We start from the raw sequence: 22,459 nt of genomic DNA on the forward strand, positions 1-22,459 counted from the left end.
CTATTTTATATATATATCGGATCGAATACAGTTGGCCGATGCTAATAAAAATTTCACTATCAAATCATTTTTCCAATAAAAATGTTACAAAACATCCCCAAGCATATTTAAAGATAGGAAGGTTCTGCCATTTCCGATCGTTCAGTTGTATGGCAGATATAGGATTTAGTCAACCGATCCCGGCCATTTCGACTTATATACTGCCTGCCAACAAAAGAAGAATGTGTGCAAAGTTTCAACTCGATAGCTTTAAAACTCAGAGACAAGTTTGCGTAGAAACAGACAGACAGACGGGCTTGCTCTTATCAACTCAGGAGGTGATCCTGATCAAGAATACTTTATAGGGTCCCGATTGAGTACTTTATTGGGTCGGAGATGTCTCCTTTACTGCGTTGCACACTTTTCACAAAAATTATAATAGCCTCGGCAAGAGTATAAAAACATGCATTTTACGTGTCGTAAAAAAAACGTAAAAATATTCTTGTTTTCAACACAAAAGTTAAAACACGAAAAGAAAGCTAACTTCGAGAGGAACCGAAACTTATAGAGCCAAATATTATGAGGGTGAAACAAAGAACCATGAATGTCGGTACTCAATACATTGAAATGCTTCCAATGCATGATACTGCCCATCGTTAAGTAAAAAATCTAAATATTTAACCTAATAAACAATTTTAAAAAATTACCCTAAAATTCGCATAGCATGATAAACGATTGAATTACAAACTGGGCAAATTGCATCTATGGAGAGGCAAATCTGATTAGCGCATTCCATACAAAACATATTGTGACCACAGGGAACTAAAGCAGTTGTAACTTCATTTTCATTGCAAACAAAGCATTCGCGGAGAATAGATAATTTATCCGCAGAGGGCTGGACTTGATTGGATTGAGTTTTTTGATAGTTGTTGGAAAATGTCTCCTTTGTTTTATAAAGATTTGTTTTATTTGATCCGTGGTCGCCAAAGCCTAGTAGTGAGTCTGTTGGACTTATTGAAGCAGTAGGTGAGCAATGAGCGGTGGGTAAAATATTATTTGGTTGATTCCAAATGCTAGGCGAATCGCCTATCCCCTCATCGATGTCAATGGAATCTCCTATGTTTTTCCATATATTTACAATTTCTGGTGGCGTGTTGGGCCTATTATTCATACTCTTCGTTGAAGTAGTAGAGGATGCAGATGAACAAGATCGTGTTAATATAGTTGCTGCAGAGTTCGATTGTATTGATGCAGAGGTTGATGCCGGCGGAAAAAAAGACAAAGCTTTGCTTGTCGCATTACGAAAAACATTTTGCTTTTTCGCTACATGTTTATCAGAAGTACTTATTGCCGTTATAGGTGATATTAAATCTAAATCAGTAAACTCTGTTTTCTCATTACAGTTACTTACGTGATGGCATTGCAAAGGTTCAATATTTTTAATATTTAGATTATCTATTTCGTTTCCAATGCTATTATTTTTGTTATCTAAATAATCTGCAGATTGTATAGAATTTGTATATATAGATGACAATATTTCGGAATTTAAATCATCGTTCAGTATTTGTGCAAGAGAATTTATTGGAGGTAAACTTCCAAAATCATTATGATCAATAGATTCACCATCTTGTACGATATTAGCAGCAAAATTCCCAAATCCTGAACCAGTGCGAAGGGCAATGTGTGCCTCTATCTGCTTTCGTGCAGAATCTACATTGCCTGGCAAGCCAGTAACTTCAAAAATAGGTTCTTTTTCGCGTGACGGTGTAACAATATATGTTTGAGTTTCATGTTGTATATGTTTAATAGTTGCACCCTTAGGCCCAACAACCAGTCCCACAACTCGATACGGTACTCGAACTTGAATAGTAATTTGGCCAGGGATGCATGGAGGACCGGCCTGCATTCGGGAAATTGTACTGACGTTGCTACAGGAACCACTTTCTACTGATCCGCTGTTTTGTCCATCGCTTAAAGGTTTCCTTGATGCGCGAATTAAACTAAAATGGTCAGCAGCAGATAGTATTTCCCGCTTAGCCTTATTTACATCTTCTTTTCGGCCAGTTACCACAAAAACAGGCTCTTCTCCTCGAACTGGTGTCTTGATATAAGTGTTGGTTTTGGCTCTCAAGGCCTTTATTTTGCAACCTGAAAAAAACATCAAAATTGAAATGTAAATTTCTTTTATAATGCAAATGAAGAATGTCATTTAAGTGAACTAAATTCACGTCGATAGTTACATCCCGTCAATTCAAATTGATACTTTTAATTTTATTTTATAAGTTTTATAAATAACATACACGTATACTAATAAGTACCCTCACTCTACTAAGCCTTCCGAATAATAAAGTAAGTTAAAAGTTAAAAGTATTTTAATTATTATAATAAATATATAATTAGATATAAATCACCATTGTCACCATTGTATTATAATTTTGGTAACAATTGTGTAAAGCAGTGAAGAAGACATCTCCAACCCTATAAAGTAGAATTATAAATAGAAATAGAAATAGAATATATTATTGACCATGATCACCTCCTGAGTCGATATGAGCATGTCCGTCTGTCCAAACTAGTCTGTAGCAAACTAGTCTCTCAGTTTTGAAGCTATCGAGTTAAAACTTTGCACACTTTTCTGTTTTCAGGCAGTATATAAGTGGTAGCTGCATCGGAAATGCCATAACTTTGGTGTTTTTTAAGTTAGAGAGTTGGGACTTTCTACACATGTTATATTTGGCCAATATCTTTTCGACAAAGTTTCTTATCTACATAAGGATCGGTCTACTATATCCTGTAGCTGTCATAGAGAGATCGGAATTAGCATAACTTTGGTTTTTTTTAAGTTAGAAAGATGGGACTTGGTACAAATTCCATTTTATACAAAGTCATCTGATTTGCCGAATTTTATTGATTGCTTGGAAGTGCCATAACTTTGGTGTTTTTTAAGTTAGAAGGTTGGGCTCTCCACACATGTTATATTTGGCCGATTTATCGATTTAAGGATCGGATATCCTTTAGCTGTCATAGAAGGATTGGAATTGGCATAACTTTGGTGTTTTTAAGTTAGAAAGATGGGACTTACTTTGCCCATTACATTCTAAAGCTGCCATATAAGTGAACGATCGGAAATGCACAACTTTGCTATTTTTAAAAATACTTGGGGCTGTTTCCAACATTTTTATTAGAAACTTGATTCGATGGTGAAATTCTCACAAGGATCTGCCAAGTATATACGATCCGATATATATATATTAATATAGGCTGCTACCTAACTGCAAGGGTATATCAACTTTGGCTCCGCCCGAAATTAGCTTTTCGTCGTAGTCAAAGGATATTGACTAATGTTATCCTGGGTTGTTCTATGGTCCGCTTAGAGTTAGGCGCGGCACGCTCAAGCCAGGATGGGGGAAGATGTGTGGGGGGAGAAGAGTTGAGGTCCTGCTGCGGATGGTTGGCATCGGCTATGTGTAGATGGTGCTTCGGTTAATGATCCTGCTGGTAATTCTCCTGGCGGGAACAGCACTCTGAGGCTAGTTCCGTCCTTCTGACGGAAGCAGAACGGTATGGACGTTTTAAGCACGTCGGTTATGGACCCTAAGTAGCCGTGATCGGTTATAGTTCGAAACTGTCTTTATTATGGAGAAGATAATCTTTTAATAGATGCTTAATTACATAAATATGTTGTGGCTTAACAATGGTTAGCAAGTCAATGTTACTGAAAGTACGTACAGTAAGATCAATGTTAAAGATCGTATGTGCTCGGTAAACTAGCTCTGGATTTGCTGACTCAGATCACTGGTATTGGGTTTCTTCTGAATTTGTTTGATTTGCTCGCCTCGGTCAGCCGGTCAGTCTTACCGCTGATATTACTGATTTCGATTTCAGGATACCGGTAATTTCTGGCGCTGTCGATTGGAGCTGGGTCATTACGTCTTGGCATTAGGTGCCAACACCCATATTAGGGACTCCAGACGCATGTAGCGTACTCCAGGAAATATTACATAAGGAACAATACATTTCTTTGAACATCTTTTAATAAAGCCAAAAACACCTTTAGCTTTATCAACCACTTAGGACATATGGTCGTCAAATTTAATTTTTAAGTCTAATAGGATCATTAGCCGAGTTAATTTTGCTACAAAAATTCCATAAAAAGAGAACGTAGCCTGATAAGGACTCGATCGATAAAATGGCATAAGTTTGCTTTTTGATCCATTAAGATTAAAATCATTAGCTGAACATCAATTATGAAAATTATGTATATCAGAGTGAAGATTACATTGGGCAGGAGAGGACGTATACTGAAGACCAAGCTTAACCTCGCCTCTGTACATAAGATTCAGCGAGTTTGTTAAAGCTGGGGGCAAGTCTTTAATAGAAAGGGTAGAGTAGCGGACCAAGATGGGTTCTTTGTGACGTGATTTTTTTTGTGCGCACTGGGTTTTTATTAAATCTCGCTATTTAATAAATTTTAAGCAAGCCAGTGCTTACATATATGTATATAGTATATATAATATATACTTATGAACCAATTTTTTTATTCAAATATCCGTATCGCGTTCGCGTGTGCAACGGTATATTTGGAGATAATTATATATTTTTTGTTAAATAAATTTGATAATTATCTTGCAAGCAGAGCTTTGCTCTGCTTCTTTATCTTTTTCTGTTTCCTGTACTGTCCCTCAATAGAGATTCTTATCTTTATTCTTTGTACTCTTTCTAACTTACTAATAGTTCTTTTTAAGCTAATAATATTAAATAAAGCTGCGAAAAAAATAGCACTACCACCAGATACAATTTTTCAATTGTTATTTTTTCAGTCATATGGCGGCTGCAAAATATAGTCGGCCGATCCTTATTAAATTTGGCAAAACAAATAAGGTTGCCCAAAGTGGAATCCGTAGTAAGTCCCATCATTCTAGCTTAAAAGACACCAAAGTTATGCCAATTCCGATGGTTCAGTTATATGGCAGCTAGGATAGAGTCGGCCGATCCCGGCCGTTCCGACTTATATACTGCCTGCAAACAAAACAGGATGGATAATAGCTCTAAAACGTCTCAACTCGATAGCTTTAAAACTGAGAGACGAGTTTGCGTTGAAACAGACAGACAGACAGACGGACATGCTCATATCGACTCAGGAGGTGATCCTGATCAAGAATATATATACTTTATATGGGGCGGGGATGTCTCCTTCACTGAGTTCTACAATTTTGACCAAAATTATAATACCCTCTGAAAGGGTATAATTAAAAAAAGAATTTAAGTAACTATAACGCTATTTTTGTTTAGTAAGAAATTCATACTACATAAAAAAATTATGTTTGAATAAAATGTGATGTAGTGATGCTATTATTTTTTCGCAACTGTATTTAATAAATATGGATTTTAAGCTTTTCTGTTAGATTAAGTCAAGTCAATGACAATTGCCCCATATTTCCTCTGTGACATCGCTTCAAGCGATACCATCAGACCCATTAATTCAAACCCCCTTAACAATCACCAAACATTGTAATCAACTGCAGTATTAGTTACGGCGGCACCAAAACTCTTGCAGGTGATCCCACCATCGAAACAAATTTTTGTTTACCGGCTTGCCTCTGATACTTCTGAGATTGATATCTCGGCTTACATCAAAGCCAAAACAAAAGCCAACATCAAGGTGGTGAATATTACAAAATTTAAATATTCATACACCAGGCACAGGTAAGATGTTCAAGTGGATTTTTTCCGCCAACTTTTGGCCAGAAAACATTTTTGTCCAAGAACATCAGCCAAGTACGCTGAAGAAAAAAATTACCAAACCTGTGGGAGTAAAACCATCTTCCTCAGTTTCAAAAAAACTAATGTCAACACTAACACTTACCTATCAGAATACTAGAGGGTTACGTAGTAAACTTCCCAAACTGTATTCTGATAGTTCTTCTTTGGCATCTCACATTATAGTCTTTACAGAAACTTGGTTAAAGCCGAAGATCTTAAGCTCCAATGTTTTTCCAAGTAGGTACACAACTTTTAGATGTGATAGAACTCTGCGACGGGGAGGAGTGTTAATTTCTGTAGACTCCAAATTCGCTTCTGAAGAGGTAAAAACACAAGAGTTTGGTGACATTGAATTTCTTTGCATCAAAATCACTTTGTCCGATCAATCTTTGTATGTTACCTGTTCTTACATACCACCTTCGTCTAAACCGCCCACATACTGGCAAAATTTGTCCGCTATTCGTTTCGTTTTTAATCGTCTGTCCGTTAGCTAAAAGGCTTAATGTTCCTTAAGTCTACACTTAAATCTCATAAAGTTCGTTTCTTCCGACTTTATGAAATTAAATAAGTTAATTTTGAAACTTGATTGGTCAGATCTACTGGCACGGGTGGATATAACCATTGCCTTACAAAAATGTATTACACCTTGAATATATTTTTCGACCCTTGCGTGCCGTGGAAATACCGCCCGCTTCAACTAATCCGCCTAGGTATACAAGGTACCTATGAAATTTAAAGATTTGATTTAGATTTGAAACTTAAATTTACCGACCATATATCTACCATAGTTAATAAAGCTATGGATGTGCTTGGTATTATTAAAAGATGGTCCAAAGAATTGAATAACCCATACATAACAAAAAATTTGTATACATCATTGGTCCGTCCGATTCTTGAGTATGGATCGTGTGTATCTGGAGATCACAAAGAATCTGTACAAAAAAACTTCCTAACTTTCGCCCTTAGGCGACTTAATTGGGATGCAAATCTTCACCTCTCCTCTTATCATAGTCGAGTTTTATTAATCAACTTACCATTATTAACAAACTGTAGAACGATGTTGGGTGTCATGTTTTTATATAATCTTAAAGTTTGACTTAAAGTTTGAATATTTTTCTCAAATATCGACCGATTAGCTTCATAAGCTATTTCCATTTTATGGAAACGTCAAAACAGTAGAATTTTAACCATGATTCGCAGCACGCCCAAACAACGCGCTGAAGTAGTGCAGTTTTAAATTGAAAATAACAAGTCAATTGTGATAGGACAGTCGAGCCTATCGACTGGCCACCAATATCTCCCGATTAAAATCCTCCGGACTTCTTTCTGTGGGGTTATTTGAAAAGCAAAGTTTATACGTTTATGTAATCCTTAAGCAAAAGACAGCATCCGTGCCGAAATGAGAGCCATACCGACCGATATGAGAATGATAAAAAATGCGGCAAAAAGAGCAGAATTTTTCGTGGCCAATAAATGTAGCTGTTGGGATTTGTGCCAGCATCAAATATCATAATTATTACTAATTAATTCTCTCAATTTAACTAGTCGCAGCGGTCTACTAATTGCCCGTTATCAGCTGTTCATAACAAATACCATAATAAATATTGAAAAATAGAAATTGAACCTTGTCTATTTAATTCGGCCGCTATCAAAACGCTGATAGCTCAACAGTGGCCATTTAATTGATATTGTTTTTTATATTGGTCGATATTAAGTGATACTCGAATGATATCGATATTAAATAATACTAACTCAAAAAAATGTTCGTTTTGTTTTTCTTTTAAGTTATTCAATGTTTAAAACAGCCCATAAAATATGCCGCACCCTGTAGACAGCCAGCATTTACTAACACTCTTAAATTGTAGCGTTCCCAGTAGAAGGAATTTAAACTTTCGTCCTCTACTCCTCAGCCATTGTAGTTCGACATATGCCCAACACGATCCGTTCAGGCTATTATGTTCGGACTACAATGGTATCATGACGGACGAGCCCCTCCCCGCCTAGTCGTGGGTCCACGAGTCCACGCCTAGTCCGGAAGGTCCTCAGAGGAAAGTGTCTTAGCAAGGGCTATTAAAGGCGTCGGAAGGGAAGCGGACTCGTTGCTGGGCTCCGACACCGAGACGGAGGTTACTGTGGTAGGGAATCTAAAGAAAGGTCCCTGGAGGAACAAGGAGGCATCCCCTACCCTCTTGCTCCACCTCGCTAAGAGTGGAGCTGATGTGGCCCTCATCCAAGATCATTGGATCCATGGAGACATGTTTATATGTATGTATAAAAAATTATATATTAAAAATATTTTTGTTCGGCAGGTGTTACAATAACAATAAACTATATAAACACGTGCCGGTTAAGAACATTTTTAATATATAATTTTTATATGTATATTGCATTTTTTCTTTTCCATAGGAAAATGTTTAGGGAGATTTTATAAAAGCACAAAAATAAATGTATAAGTTCAGAGATTTCAACTATGGTAACTGCTATGTAATTTTTTTTATTTAGGTTGGTACACATACATTTCAAAAACGATATGTACTGAAAACAATGGTAGCCAACTTAGGGAAGATAGAACAACCAATAACAAGAAAGAAAACCTTCTCAGCTGGGACACCGTCACCACCGTCGGCTGGCCCGCCAACCCTGGCCCAAAAACTCTTAAAAAACAAAAGAACATCACAACTACTTAGGATGGAAAGAACCCGCATCAGCACGGCTATAAGAGTCATCACGGGGCACTGGTTAGCGGGAGCATATGCTAGGTGAATGAATTCACCCCACAACGACTTCTGACGCAGCTGCAGGGACGAAGATGAGGAAGAAACTGTCGAGCATCTTCTATGCCCAGCCCTGCAGTCTCTCAGACTTCAACACTTGAGTGACAGGTTCCTCAATATGTTCAATGATGTCAAAAAGAGATCCTAATAGGACAGAAACATTCACTAAAGCCTCAGACTGGGGAACTGCTAGATCACAAGTCCTTCCTTTGCGCATAAAGGTCTAAGTTCGGTCGAAGTGTAGTGGTTGCTTTCACAAAAGGTGACCGCCAGCCGACTAACCTAAACTAACCTAAAAACAAGCCGAAGTTGATATACCCTTGCAGTTAAGGGGTTAGGTGGGTCTGGCGGCAAAAAAAAATCGTTTTTTTTATATTTTTTTATAAAATTCTCCAAAATCTTGAGAATATTCTCCCAAATTTTCAAGTCGATTGGAATAAAAGTTTCGGAGATACAGTCCCGAAAAGGTGGACGCTCGAGGTCAGCTATAGGCAGAGCGCAAACTTTAAATGCGTTTTTCTCAAAACTGTGTTTTTGAAATCGGTTGTCAAGATTTCTCGGAAACTACTAAACCGATCTTGATAAAATTTTGCACAGGCCTTCGAGATACGATTATCTAGAACTTGAACGAAGGATTTTTATTTTCGTTGATTACAACTATTTAAAAAAAAAAAAATGTTCGAAAAATTTAACCGAAATTTGAATTTTTTTGCAAAAAGGTGTCCCAAAAATCCAATTTTTGCTTGATTTTGTTTTCCTTCGTTCAGTTTCTAGTTTTAGGTCTGTACTAAAGGAAAATATTTGGGTTTTCCATTTTAGATGATTCTGTTAGGAATTGTGCTGTCAACGCGAAAGCACCTTTTTTGCCAGGAGTCATGGCAAATGACGTCTCAATGGCTAACTGTAAAATATTTTTTTCTCAAAATTTCAGAAATTCATCTTTAAATATGTATATTTAATAATCCTAAAAGTTCTAATAAAATATTTCATTCTTTATATAAAAAAAAAATTTTTGAAAATAGGCCATTTTTTTGCCTCCCAGACCCACCTAACCCCTTAAGGTTGTGCCATTTCCGATCGTTCAGTATAGGAGGCTATAGGACAAAGTCGGCCGATCGTTAGCATCGAAATTTAGCAGAACAGATTAGATTGCCCAAAAGGAAATCCGTAGAAAGTCCCATCATTCTAGATTAAACAAGAAAGGAAAGCTAACTTCGGGCGGAGCCGAAGTTGATATACCCTTGCAGTTCAGTCGCAGTCCGCTAGGTGGCGCCACGCATATGATATTATTAGATATATAGAAGATCGTATATAGTCGGCCGATCCTTATGAAATTTGGCAAATCAGATTATTTTGTCCAAAATAGAATCTGTACCAAGTCCCATCTTTCTAACTTAAAAAACACCAAAGTTATGCCAATGCCGATCCTTCTATGACAGCTATAGGATATAGTCGGCCGATCCTTATGCAATTTTGTAGATAAGATCTTTCGGCCAAATATAACATGTGTGGAACGTCCCAACTCTCTAACTTAAAAAACAACAAAGTTATGTCATTTCCGATCAATCAGTTATATGGCAGCTATAGGATATAGTCGACCGATCCTTATGAAATTTTGCAAATCACGTTACTTTGCCTAAAATGGAATCTGTACCAAGTCCCATCTTTATAACTTAAAAAACACCAAAGTTATGCCAATGCCGATCCTTCTATGACAGCTATAGGATATAGTCGGCCGATCCCTATGAAATTTTGTAGATAAGATCTTTCGGCCAAATATAACATGTGTGGAACGTCCCAACTCTCTAACTTAAAAAACAACAAAGTTATGTCATTTCCGATCAATCAGTTATATGGCAGCTATAGGATATAGTCGACCGATCCCGGCCGTTCCGACTTATATACTGCCTGCAAACAAAAGAAGGATGTGTGCAAAGTTTCAACTCGATAGCTCTAAAACTGAGAGACTAGTTTGCGTAGAAACAGACAGACGGACAGACGGACATGCTCATATCGACTCAGGAGGTGATCCTGATCAAGAATATATATACTTTATAGGGTCGGAGATGTCTCCTTCACTGCGTTGCACACTTTTGACCAAAATTATAATACCCTCTGCAAGGGTATAAAAACACCAAAGTTATGCCAATTCCGATCGTTCAGTTATATGGCAGCTATAGGATATAGTCAACCGATCCTGGTTCCGATTTATATACTGCCTGCAAACAAAAGAAGGATGTGTACAAAGTTTCAACTCGATAGTTTTAAAACTGAGAGACTAGTTTGCGTAGAAACCGATAGACAGACTAGTTTAAACAGACGGACATGCTCATGTCGACTCAGGAGGTGATCCTGATTAAGAATATATGTACTTTATAGGGTCGGAGGTGTCTCCTTCACTGCGTTGCACACTTCTGACCAAAATCATAATACCCTCTGGGTATTAAGGGTATAACAACACAGTTTAATTATTTATTTAAAAAGGCATTCGAATAATTTCAAAATTTTCAATTAATGATCTGTACTCTATTAAAAAGTTTGATTTATGTTAATTTTTTCCAAGGAGTCGGATTACATAAGCTCGTTCATTTTCATATGTCACCAGTTGAACAAATTTTCGAATTGTATAAAAAACAGATTTTAAATGTATGGGCAATAAATATTTAAGGGGGCATGGCCACTTGTAACGCCAAGAAAGTTCCGATGGACATCAAGCTATGTTAGTAAAGATGTTTGTGGAATTTTGTTGTTATTCAAATATAATAATGGAAAATTTTACGAAAAAGGGTGAAGGTGTTTGTCTGCTCTTTTGCCCATTACCATGTATGCGCCAGTATGCTAACCATTTCTCTAATGTCATAAGATGAATATTACTGAACTTTAAGAGTCTCTCAATTTTGAAGCTATCGACATGAAGGCGAAAAAAACGCGGCGCTATAAAGATATACATTTGTATCACTTAAGTATATAGAAATATAACATTTTTATGTAGACTTCTATAATACCCACACTGATCAAATTTGTTTCAAATTTTTGCCACGCCCCCTACCGCCTCCAAAAATGTCATATTTCTGTAGCGCCAATTCAGGAAAGTATTTTGCAAAATGTTGATGTACATGCATATATGCACCGTATATCCACCATGCTTAATAAAGCAATGGGTGTGCTTAATTTTATTAAGAGATGGTCAAAAGAATTTAATGACCCGTACATAAAAAAACGTTATATACATCATTGGAGCCTTCAACACGGAGTACACCGAGATTACATAGAATCCGTACAAAAACCTTCCTAATTTTCGCTCTTAGAAGACTTAATTGGGATGTAAATCTAAAACTTCCTTCTTACCATAGTAGACTTATTAACCAACTTACCATCACTGACTAAATGTAGAACGACTCATCTTTTCCACCAAAACTTTATTTAATCTTTTAATATACGTGTTTTCAAAAAGTAAGGTGACTTTGAATTTAAAAAAAAAACTATTAATTTATTTATCAATATTTATGTTGTACCCCTTAAAGTAATCCCCCTCAGATACAATACACTCATGCAAACAGTTTTTCCAATCCTCGTAGCACTTCCCATAAGCACTTTTCAGTATTGCCTGAGCTCTTCCAGCGATGCAGTCTTTATATCCTCAATCGTTGCAAATGTCCGTCCTTTCATAGGTCTCTTTAGTTTTGGTGGCTGCGGCATTATTGGTGTTGTTTTTGGCCAAATACTCCGTCACAAGCAAAGATAAGTGAGCAGGGGCAATATCGTGATGCAAAACCCATGAATTGTTTAACCACAATTCTGGACGTTTCCTCGCAAACGGCGCATAACTTCCAGACAATACTGTTTATTGATCGTACGACCATATGGAAAGAACTCCTGATGCACCACGCCATGGTAATCGAAGAAATCAGTGATCAAAACTTTGACATTTGATCGAACTTGGCGTGCTTTTTTCGGTCTTGGCTCATCTGGGCTCTTCCATTGGGACGATTGGGCTTTGGTTTCGATATCATAACCATATACCCATGATTCGTCACCAGTTATGACCCTTTTGAGTAAATCTGGGTCGTCGTTGACGTCATTCAACAGCTCTTGAGCGATGCTCATGCGACGGTTCTTTTCGTCAAAATTCAGCAAATTCAGCAAAAAATCGCCGAGCACGCAAAACAACTTGTAACCTTTAAGCCTTTCCCCAAACAAAAAAGAGGATTCACTTGAAACTTGGTACAGATGTTAGGGAACAGTGTACCAACATAACAAAACAAAACAAGATAGGAAAGCTAACTTCGGGCGGAGCCGAAGTTGATATACCCTTGCAGTTGAGTCGCAGTCCGCTAGGTGGCGCCACGCATCGTATATTATTAGATATATAGCGGATCGTATATAGTTGGCCGATCCTTATGAAATTTGGCAAATCAGATTATTTTGTCCAAAATAGAATCTGTACCAAGTCCCACCTTTCTAACTTAAAAAACACCAAAGTTATGCCAATGCCGATCCTTCTATGACAGCTATAGGATATAGTCGGCCGATCCTTATGCAATTTTGTAGATAAGATATTTCGGCCAAATATAAAATCGGTCGAAAGTCCCAACACTCTAACTTAAAAAACACCAAAGTTATGTCATTTCCGATCAATCAGTTATATGGCAGCTATAGGATATAGTCGACCGATCCCGGCGTTCCGACTTATATACTGCCTGCAAAGGAAAGAAGGGTGTGTGCAAAGTTTCAACTCGATAGCTTTAAAACTGAGAGACTAGTTTGCGTAGAAACGGACAGACGGACATGCTCATATCGACCCAGGAGGTGATTCTGATCAAGAATATATATACTTTATAGGGTCGGAGATGTCTCCTTCACTGCGTTGCACACTTTTGACACTTTTGAAAATTATAATACCCTCTGCAAGGGTATAAAAATCGATAATCGAACCTATGTATGTTTATCTATGTGCCAAATCTGATAGCTCTATACTACTTAGTCACGTGTTAAAAAATACAACAATCCACTACGGGAAGGAATATAAATGTATATAACTCCTCTAAATTTAGATTTAGCTGAAAAATGTTTTCCAGATATAAATTATTCATAAAATAGTTCCACTTAAAAATAGTGTAACAAACTTATCCAAAATAGTTTCATAAACTATGCTACAGAAATATGTAATTTTACAGGGCGAGTGGAGGCGCGGAAGAAATTGGAAACTTCATCTTGAAATAACACCTCTAAAAATTGACCCATTTACCTAAAAAATTTTTTTACATATAAATTAGCCAATAAAATAGTTTGTAGAAACTTTTTCAAAATATTTTTGTTATAATATTATTATTAACTGGAGCTACATAAAAAATAGAATAGAAGCGTGGAAAAATAGAAGCAAACTTAAGCTGAGATTCATTCACTGGAGTCTTCGGGCAAAATCTTTTAACTCTACCGAAAATCTTGTTTATTATATAATATTGTCTATAATAGATTAAATAAATTTCGAGTTTTCCCTTAAATCCAAAATTAAAACATGATATGATCTACTGATTTCAATAAGAAAATAAAAATCTTCCATAGAAAAATGTTTGAAGAAAAATAATACAAGACCAAAAATTTATGTAGAAAATCTGATATTTCAACTTTGGATGAGTATTCCAAAGATATGGTAACTGCCAGATACCATTTTTTAATTTTAGTTGGTACACATTCATTTCAAAAATGATATGTACTAGAAACAATGATGGTCATCTCCATTACGCGGCCTACATAATTCAATATATGGTAAAATTTGATTAATTTCTTCTCTTAGGTGTACCGCGGAAACTTGTGTGATAGAACCTATGTTTGTTCTGGACTTTGGTTCATGGGAGCTTAAAGGTTATGGAGCAGGTGAAATTATGCGTGGAGATTTTTTGCTGTTGGCATGTGTAATTAATTATTTATTAATTTTTTTTATAATTGAAATTGAAAGCAAACGATTTTTTCAATTTATTCGAAATCATAATTATTGTTTGCAGTCGCCATTTAAAACTAAGAGACAGGCGGACAAATAGCCGCCATACTGACGGTCATGCTTACATCGAATCAGGAGGAGATCCTGATCATAAATATATGTACATATATACTTTAAAGGATCTGAGTGTCTCTTTCCCTGCAGGATTTGAAAGGATTTTTTCTAGTAACGAGCACGAGTTACGTGCTCTGCTTGTATGTATTATTATATTAATATTAAATTTACTGTAAGTTTCTGTACTACTATAAAGTAAGATACAAAATAATGTATTACTTTTATTTTCCTAAACTTAAATTACTTACCCTGTCTACCAACAATTTCAGCAACATGCTCTGAACTGGGAACTGGAACACATTCCGTCATATTTTGAGACTTCTTTGATCGATCATCTACACAAACTGCAATAGCGGTATTGGGCAATAAAAGTCCATTATGTGACAATGGTTTTGAAAATGCAGACACATTCAAATTATTTAAATCAAAGTTATTTTGTGTCGTCAAAGGTAAAGATATAGATTGTGAAGCTTGTGTGTAACATGGCTGATTGTCATTTAAGCCGACTAATGAAAGCTCCAAAGCCAATTGCAGTGTCCGAGGATCCTCTGATAGGGGTAGCGGTTTTGGTTTCTCAATTATTTTATGATTTTTCGAAGTATTCATTTTCCGAATAATTTCTTGAGAGTTTGCGTCATTTAAAATATTTGATGATACTTGTGTAGACATAATAATGGTATCTTGCTTTTAAGCTAAAAGAGGGCTGGGTTTTAATAGTTGAAACAGTTTTCAATACTGTCAAATTTACGAAACGAGGAGGTTAGTTGTCAAATATGCCTTTAAGATAAAGGGATTTTATGAAACTGCTGGCAAGTCACGGCTCTTTATGTTGTTTTGAATAAATTTAGTATTTATATATGTATATGTTGCGTGATTATAATGTTAATTACTTAAGCAAGAAAATTCTTTAGAAAAATTTTTAGACTGCATCCAATCTGGGATGTTTATCATTTTCGGTACCTTTGTCGATTTTCTGTAATATATATAAAAAAAAACATTACAGTGGTATACACACAGGCATATTGTTGAGAGTGATAGCTACATATTAATACATCTGTGCATAGGTACGTTTCCTCTTCGTATACATACACATATATACCCACATAATCATTAAAATTTTTTTCGGCAACTTACATCCTAATTTATTTTACATTTAATATTTTGTAATAAGTTTAACAGTCCATTTTCTCTGTAGTGGTTTATCACATCGAGATAAATTTAACACAAAATTATTATTGTACTTGTAACTACCCCATCTATCAATGTTTGCATCGTTCACATCTAAAACTTATATTTGGATAAATAGAATATGAAACACATATGAATGTTCTTGAGTAAATGCATAACTGTATAATGGCATAATTTTTTTAAGCTCTTTAAATTCACGATACCTACCTACGTAGCATACATACGTATGTACACTATCAAACTTTTATGGTACACATTCTACATGACACTCCTTTTTACAATATAAAAATGATCCAGTGCAATACGGGAAATTTAATAATTTTAATATAAATATGTTTAAGGAATTCTCTGTTAAAACCCGGTATATTTAAAAATTGTTTGTTTTTGTTAATTCAGTCCACAACAAATTCCATCAATTTCCTGTACCGGCTATCAACATTGGGGATGGATAAAAACAATGTTTACTATCGATAACACGAGTTTTTACATTTTGAACCGAAGCCTTCACAATTGAATGACACTGTCGATAACGATAAACGAAGTCATTTCAAAGGAAAGGAAATCAAGTGTTAGAATCTGCATGTCATGTAGTACATATAGGGAATGCTCTACATTTCGACATTTGCATGCAAGTTTAATTGTTCCAGGGCTGAGAACGCAAGGAATTCAAATAATTCTTAATAGGACAACAAGAAAACCAAATTCGCAATGAAAGGAATGTTTAAAACTATCAACCATACCATTTGGAAGGCCAACCGGATGAGGCCTACTCTTCCTTTGGAAAATATTCTTTTTATCGTACTAGTCCTCACCAGGCTTCGTACTATCTCTCTGGGATTGCCTTAGAAAAATTAACTCAGGTTAATGATCTTGGTGTCGTTTTAGACATAAAACTTAAATTTTCCGACCATATTTCTTTAATGGTTAATAAGGCTAAAGGTGTTGCCGGTTTTATTAAAAAATGGGCTAAAGAATTTAACGACCCTTATATTACTAAAAGCTTATTTATATTCTTGGTCCGCCCGATACTGGAGTACGGTTCATGTGTCTGGTGTCCCCAATACGGTGTTCATCAAGACCGCATAGAATCCGTACAAAAGAACTTCTTATTATTTGCTCTTAGAGGACTTAACCGGGACGCAAATCTTCACCTACCTTCGTATAATAGTAGACTCCTACTAATAAACTTACCCTCCTTAACAAATCGTAGAACAATGCTGGGTGTCGTTTTCCTACACAACCTTATTAATGGTGATGTAGATAGCCAGCACTTACTAACACGCTTACAGTTTAACGTTCCGAATAGAAGGACCAGAAACTTTAGTCCTTTATTCTTAAGCCATTGTAGATTGACATATGCACAGCATGATCCCCTTAGGATTTTATGTTCGAACTAGAATGGTCTGTATCATACTATTTCTCTTTCTTCCCTGTCAAATAAGAAAACCTCCATTTTAAATTACCTACAAGAGCATACTAATTCTTCCTCGTGTTCTTTATAATCCTTCTATTTAAACTTATATACTATACTCATTATACTAACTCGAATTTATTCCCGCGATTCGAGCCGTACGTTATGCGGCAGGCGTCCCTTGGTCGGTTGGGCGGGAGGTGGGCTGTACGTATGCAGTGGGAACCTAAAATAAAAAAAAAAATAAAAAAAATATCAACCTTCCCTTTGGAAAAGGGGATCACGTCGTGGATGTAAAGTTTGTAATCAATGGAAGAAACCCAGTCCCTATAAAAAAATATATAATTTTGATCAGGACAATGAGTTGATAAAAATAATGCATGTTCGTTAACTTTTCTTTCTTGTATTTTTTTCCGCTGGGTGGCGACATGCATGCACTACCTTCTAGCTAGCGCTTGAAGACACTATATATATCCGAAGAATTAAAAATGTGCGTTCGATCTGTATGAGGGATATACCAAATGAATGGCCACTGGCCGCGGCTGCACTCTGAACAAAAATATCCCAAACAATTTGCAGCTTTTTTTTTCACCGCTATAGGCGGTGTTAAATACCGGTGACAAACGTTCATACAACGCTCAAAATATCTAATATAAAGGAAAAAAACCATCGTGACGAGATAAAATAACGCTGCACGAACACGAATGCCACACCCAAAATATCTGATATCAAAAAAATTCACATTAAAAATATTCCTATTCGGCACGTGAAAAAATAACAATAAACAAAATAAACACTTACCGTTGGAATATTTTAAGTTTGTAATATTTTATACATATACTACATTTTTTCGTCATCAAAATTAATATCTGATATTTTTATCGTGGTATTTTAAAAGCGGGTTCGCCACCGTTACTTTACCTCATCAAGATGAATTTTTATTTAATAGTTGTATTTATAAAAAACCTGTCTAATGCATATCGTTTTCAAAAAAAAAATAAAAGTACACATACTGTTTCAACTCTATCAGTCCCGGCCAAAGCCACTCATGTCCTGAACATGTCCTATAAGCGATAGGTCAATTGGTTTTAAATGAATGTTTATAGTCAGTAGAAAAAAATATTTTCGGAAAAAACGGAATTGAAGAATATCTTGTCGGCGTTCTAATGCATCCTTTTTTAGGGCAATAATTTGGTCAACCCAAATATTCTACATAAATTATAGATTCGATCTGTCACTGACTATCTATTTTCGAGTGCGGTCAGTAGTTTTCTCATTCTTTCTCTACCTTCGGTTTTCTAATTCGCGCACGCGAACCTGGGTATTCACAGAAAAACCAAACGCATTGCAAGCCCTAGCGTTACCCCCAAAGCCAAAAAAAAAATACGTCAATACGCAAAGCTAACAGTCGAATTCCTTTTGCCTAATTATCGAATTTAAGAACTCAGTTAAGTCCCTTACTGACATTGCCTGTTTCGCGGTGCATCGTAATCATTTTTATATCGATATTTCGCCATGGAAAATTATTATTATGGTCAGTAAAATTAAAACAGGTCGCTTAGAAATTCGCCAAGATCAGCCATCTCCCCGGTATTTTTTGTATCGATTGAACTCCACGACTCTCTCAATTTTGTAAAAGGCTCTATATATGCACCCTACTTCTTAAACATTCCCGACGGGAAGATCATTGAAGAGATGAAGTCCCAAAAAATATTCTCCGTATTTAAGTTCTCCAGAACAGTTAACGGATTTACCATACCGACAGGTGTCACACTGGTCACTTTCGATCTTTATAACATACCCACCAAACTAGACATTTCTGGGCATTCCGTAAAGTTAAGGGAATATATCTCTAATCTAATGAGGTGCAAAACCTGCCAACGGTTAGGGCCAACGGCAAAACATTAAAAAAACCCCGAAACATGTGTCAAAATGAGAACAACATCGAAATGCAGTATTCGCGAAGCTCGTATTATACTAAAACAACAGCAAAAACTACCCAAACGCAGCTCTATCTCTTCAACCACATATGGTGCAAACAGAAAAAGTATAACGACCTCCGAAAAGCAGTTAACGCCCGAAGTGGTCTCAGCAATTCGGTCGGGGTTTCACCCGACCGCTCGCTAGGCAGTCCGTTCAATCAGGTAGCTCAGCGGTTACCCTCAGCCCGAAACATACACACGAAAAACCCAAAAAATCAGCAAAATCCTTTTACCTCATATTCGATAAGATTATTTTATCTTAAAATAATCACTTTATCAATAACGACTAAAAATTGCGTGTATATTTTTGGTTAAGAGGAGCGCCTTAAATAATGGTGTCACTCCAATGAGTTCCGTTTCAAAACTGTTTTTATTTCATACACTTCTCTTACAAGAAAGATACATGAAAACCTTAAATCTATTTAAAACTACTTATCAACGGACTGCACGCTGACATGTTATGTGATCCTGTCTTAAGTGCTTCAAGTGCACCACATACATATTTGTTTAGACTGCAGGAGATCGTTTTTAAACCATTCTGTTGATTACTTATTCCCATGAGTCCGATCTCTTGACATTCTATGGGAATTCTTATCGTGTTCAATTCTTGAACAATTTTTTATTTTACACTTAAGCCTAGTTTATCTACTGCAGCGGAGCGGGGCGAATTCACACAAGAGCGAAACTGAGCTTTAGACACGTCATTTTCATTTATATTGGACTTTCATTTCCATTTCTATTTACCATATATATCTAATCTATTTAAAAATCTATATTATCTCTACACCGACCCCGTTAAAGGCCTCCATACGGCTTCAACCAACTGGCAGCCGCGCCAGCTTGTGGACTCCTCTCTTAAGAACAGCTAAAGAGCTAGTCCTCACGACGGCGACCTTGACCCTTCCGTCCGCGCCGACGTGACTTTCGACGATCCCTCCAGTGATCCACTACCAGGACCAGCTCGCCCTTCACGATGTTCTCCTGTTCCCACTTCCAGCTACCACTTCGACCGCACCTGTAAGCCCAAGACGTACTTATGGGAACATCGCTGCCAAAAAGTTTGCTTGATTGTGGTAGTGGTCCGCTGTTCTGGTAGGGGAATGAGCGGCCCGCCTGTTAACAGGGCATCCACTTCCTCGAATCGCTTCCTTGATTCGCTGCCGCCGTGCCATGAAGTGGTGACTCGAAATTTGTCGCAGTGAACGGCCTTCGGACAGCCTTGGCGCCCTTTAAAATGCCAATAAAAAGGAATCAGTTGACTAACTGCCTTGGACGCAAAACACAATTAAAACGCAATGCAGGACTTGCATGGTGGCCTACCACGAATTTTCGATGTCGTCTCAATAGGGTCACACAAATCCACGCCACTTATTCGACCCGTGCGGAGTATTCAAAGTATCTTTGAATACTTATTCGAAGTATCGGACGGAGCTCTACAAAAATTGAGAGCGCTTCGCTCTCAATTAGGGAATTAGAACATGTAAACGAACACTTGTAGCAGTTTTAGATGAGAGGAAAATCCTTCTATCACTTCCAATAAATATGAGGTTGAGACCATTGCGGTTAATACGACCGCATTCTTTTTTGCTTTCTACAAAAGCTCTGGTTACGGATCAAGTCGGGGACTCGTTGGCCACCTCTCTTCCGGTTCCGTAAAAAACAATCCAATGAAGACATGCTTCTGAATCCGAACATTATATACTCGTTCGATCGGTACTTTAATAAGAGGCTTGATTTTGCGGCAGAGAACTGTGAGAAGGTGAGCGGGACATAACTCAAGACGGGGGAGCAGAAAAGGCTTGCATTTAAATTGGTGACATCGGCTCACTGATCACAAATTTCGGTATTGAGATATCTTTTAACTGTGACAAGGCAAGCTGAATTGTTCCACGGTGCTGCCAAATGCAGTGGAAGTGACTCATCCCAATCTAGCTTATTAGGCCACAATTCCTGCTATTGCAGATCTTATTGGATCTTTTCTTCAAAAAGTATTCGTCTCAATAAGCCAAGGGGGTCAAATAGCTTTGATGTCACCGCTTAGTTGCCCTTTGACCCATGACTGAAGTATCAATATGAATGTCATCTTTGGGAACCCATGCGATTCCTTATGCTTTACTCAGCTCTGAGTCCGAAAGTGTTATTGGCTTAACGGTGCTCTCGGATGCAGTAACTTCAGGGGAGTTTGAAAACCACTTACTCAATTCAAACCCAGCGTTTCGAAGAGCCTTAGTAACTTTATTCTTAATTGCCTTTAGGTCCTCCACGCAACCAGCACTCGTTAACATGTCGTCGACGTAAAAGTCAGACCCAATAACTTTAGCAGCTCGAGGGAATGTATTTTTCGCGGATTCACTCAACCTTTTTAAACAATTTATGGCCAGGAATGGGGCTGGTGCAATGCCATATGTAATGGTGTTGAGATTGCACAATTTCAAGGACTCAGATGGTTCTTTTCTCCACACTATCAACTGGTATCGCCTATCTGCTTCATTCACCATATCTTGGCAATACATCTTTTTTAAGAAGAAGAGTTGAGTTCAGCTCTTCCTGAACTGCTGAACCTACCATCACAAATCATTTAAACATTTCTGTGTGGATGTCCTAAAGGATGAATCCAAAATGACTCGTAGTTTTGGAGTATAACGAATTCTAAAACATTTTCTTTAAATTGCGATACCGAGACAATCTTTATTTGACCGACAGAAAACGGCGTTTGGCTATCTCGAATAAGTTCCTCAAATAAGTTCCTTGGATTAGACTTAAAGGAAAGTCTGACTTCAAATCGACCTGAAGGCAGTTTTCTAGTAGTCTTTTGACAATGTTCCTTACACAACTCCTGTTCTGTCACACAACTTCTTCCAATGACCAGATTTTCCAATTGTAGTCTATTGATTCTTATATTTCTTCTTTGCCATTCAGGCTAGAGACCCGTTAAGGAGTTGAGAAAATTGCCATATGTTTTCCCGATACTATCCATCGAAGGAGCGTTTTTTGAAATACGGGATGGTTCGGACCTTGCTTTATTTGACCAACGGACAAAAGTTTGAAAAATGACTCAGCTCCAATTAAAATATCTATCCGCAGAGGTTTATAAAAGTATGGGATCCAAATCTAAAAATTGTTTTCAAAATCCAAAAGTCGAATTAGCTTGACCAATACCCAGCTTTCGCTTGTTTCAGTTTGCCAGTCTCTTAAGCGGACAGGTGGATATGGATAACAATGATCCATAATTCGATGACACAGTGGGGAGGCTGAACAATTGACTTTTGGTTTGGTTCGCAAAGATGAGACATTCGTTATCATAGAC

The 22,459-nt window shown here is 37.0% G+C and overlaps 1 protein-coding gene across 2 annotated transcripts; it reads right to left on the bottom strand.

The window, feature by feature from the left end:
- Window positions 1-335: 335 nt before the first annotated feature.
- LOC6503258 (RNA-binding protein MEX3B) lies at window positions 336-16,303 on the bottom strand. Of its 2 annotated transcripts, none has more exons than XM_014904087.3 (3): window positions 15,967-16,303; window positions 14,820-15,544; window positions 336-2,127 (listed from the first exon to the last, which is right to left on the bottom strand). In XM_014904087.3, the coding sequence occupies exons 2-3, from the start codon at window positions 15,238-15,240 to the stop codon at window positions 683-685; spliced, it is 1,866 nt and encodes a 621-aa protein (XP_014759573.1). In that variant the 5' UTR covers window positions 15,241-15,544; window positions 15,967-16,303; the 3' UTR covers window positions 336-682. The 2 variants fall into 2 exon arrangements, with proteins under 2 accessions (XP_014759573.1, XP_032308039.1); XM_032452148.2 differs by lacking the exon at window positions 15,967-16,303 and adding an exon at window positions 15,706-15,958.
- Window positions 16,304-22,459: the final 6,156 nt, after the last annotated feature.

This window comes from Drosophila ananassae (assembly GCF_017639315.1).
Source record: "Drosophila ananassae strain 14024-0371.13 chromosome 4 unlocalized genomic scaffold, ASM1763931v2 tig00000054, whole genome shotgun sequence".
Lineage (NCBI taxonomy): Eukaryota > Metazoa > Arthropoda > Insecta > Diptera > Drosophilidae > Drosophila > Drosophila ananassae.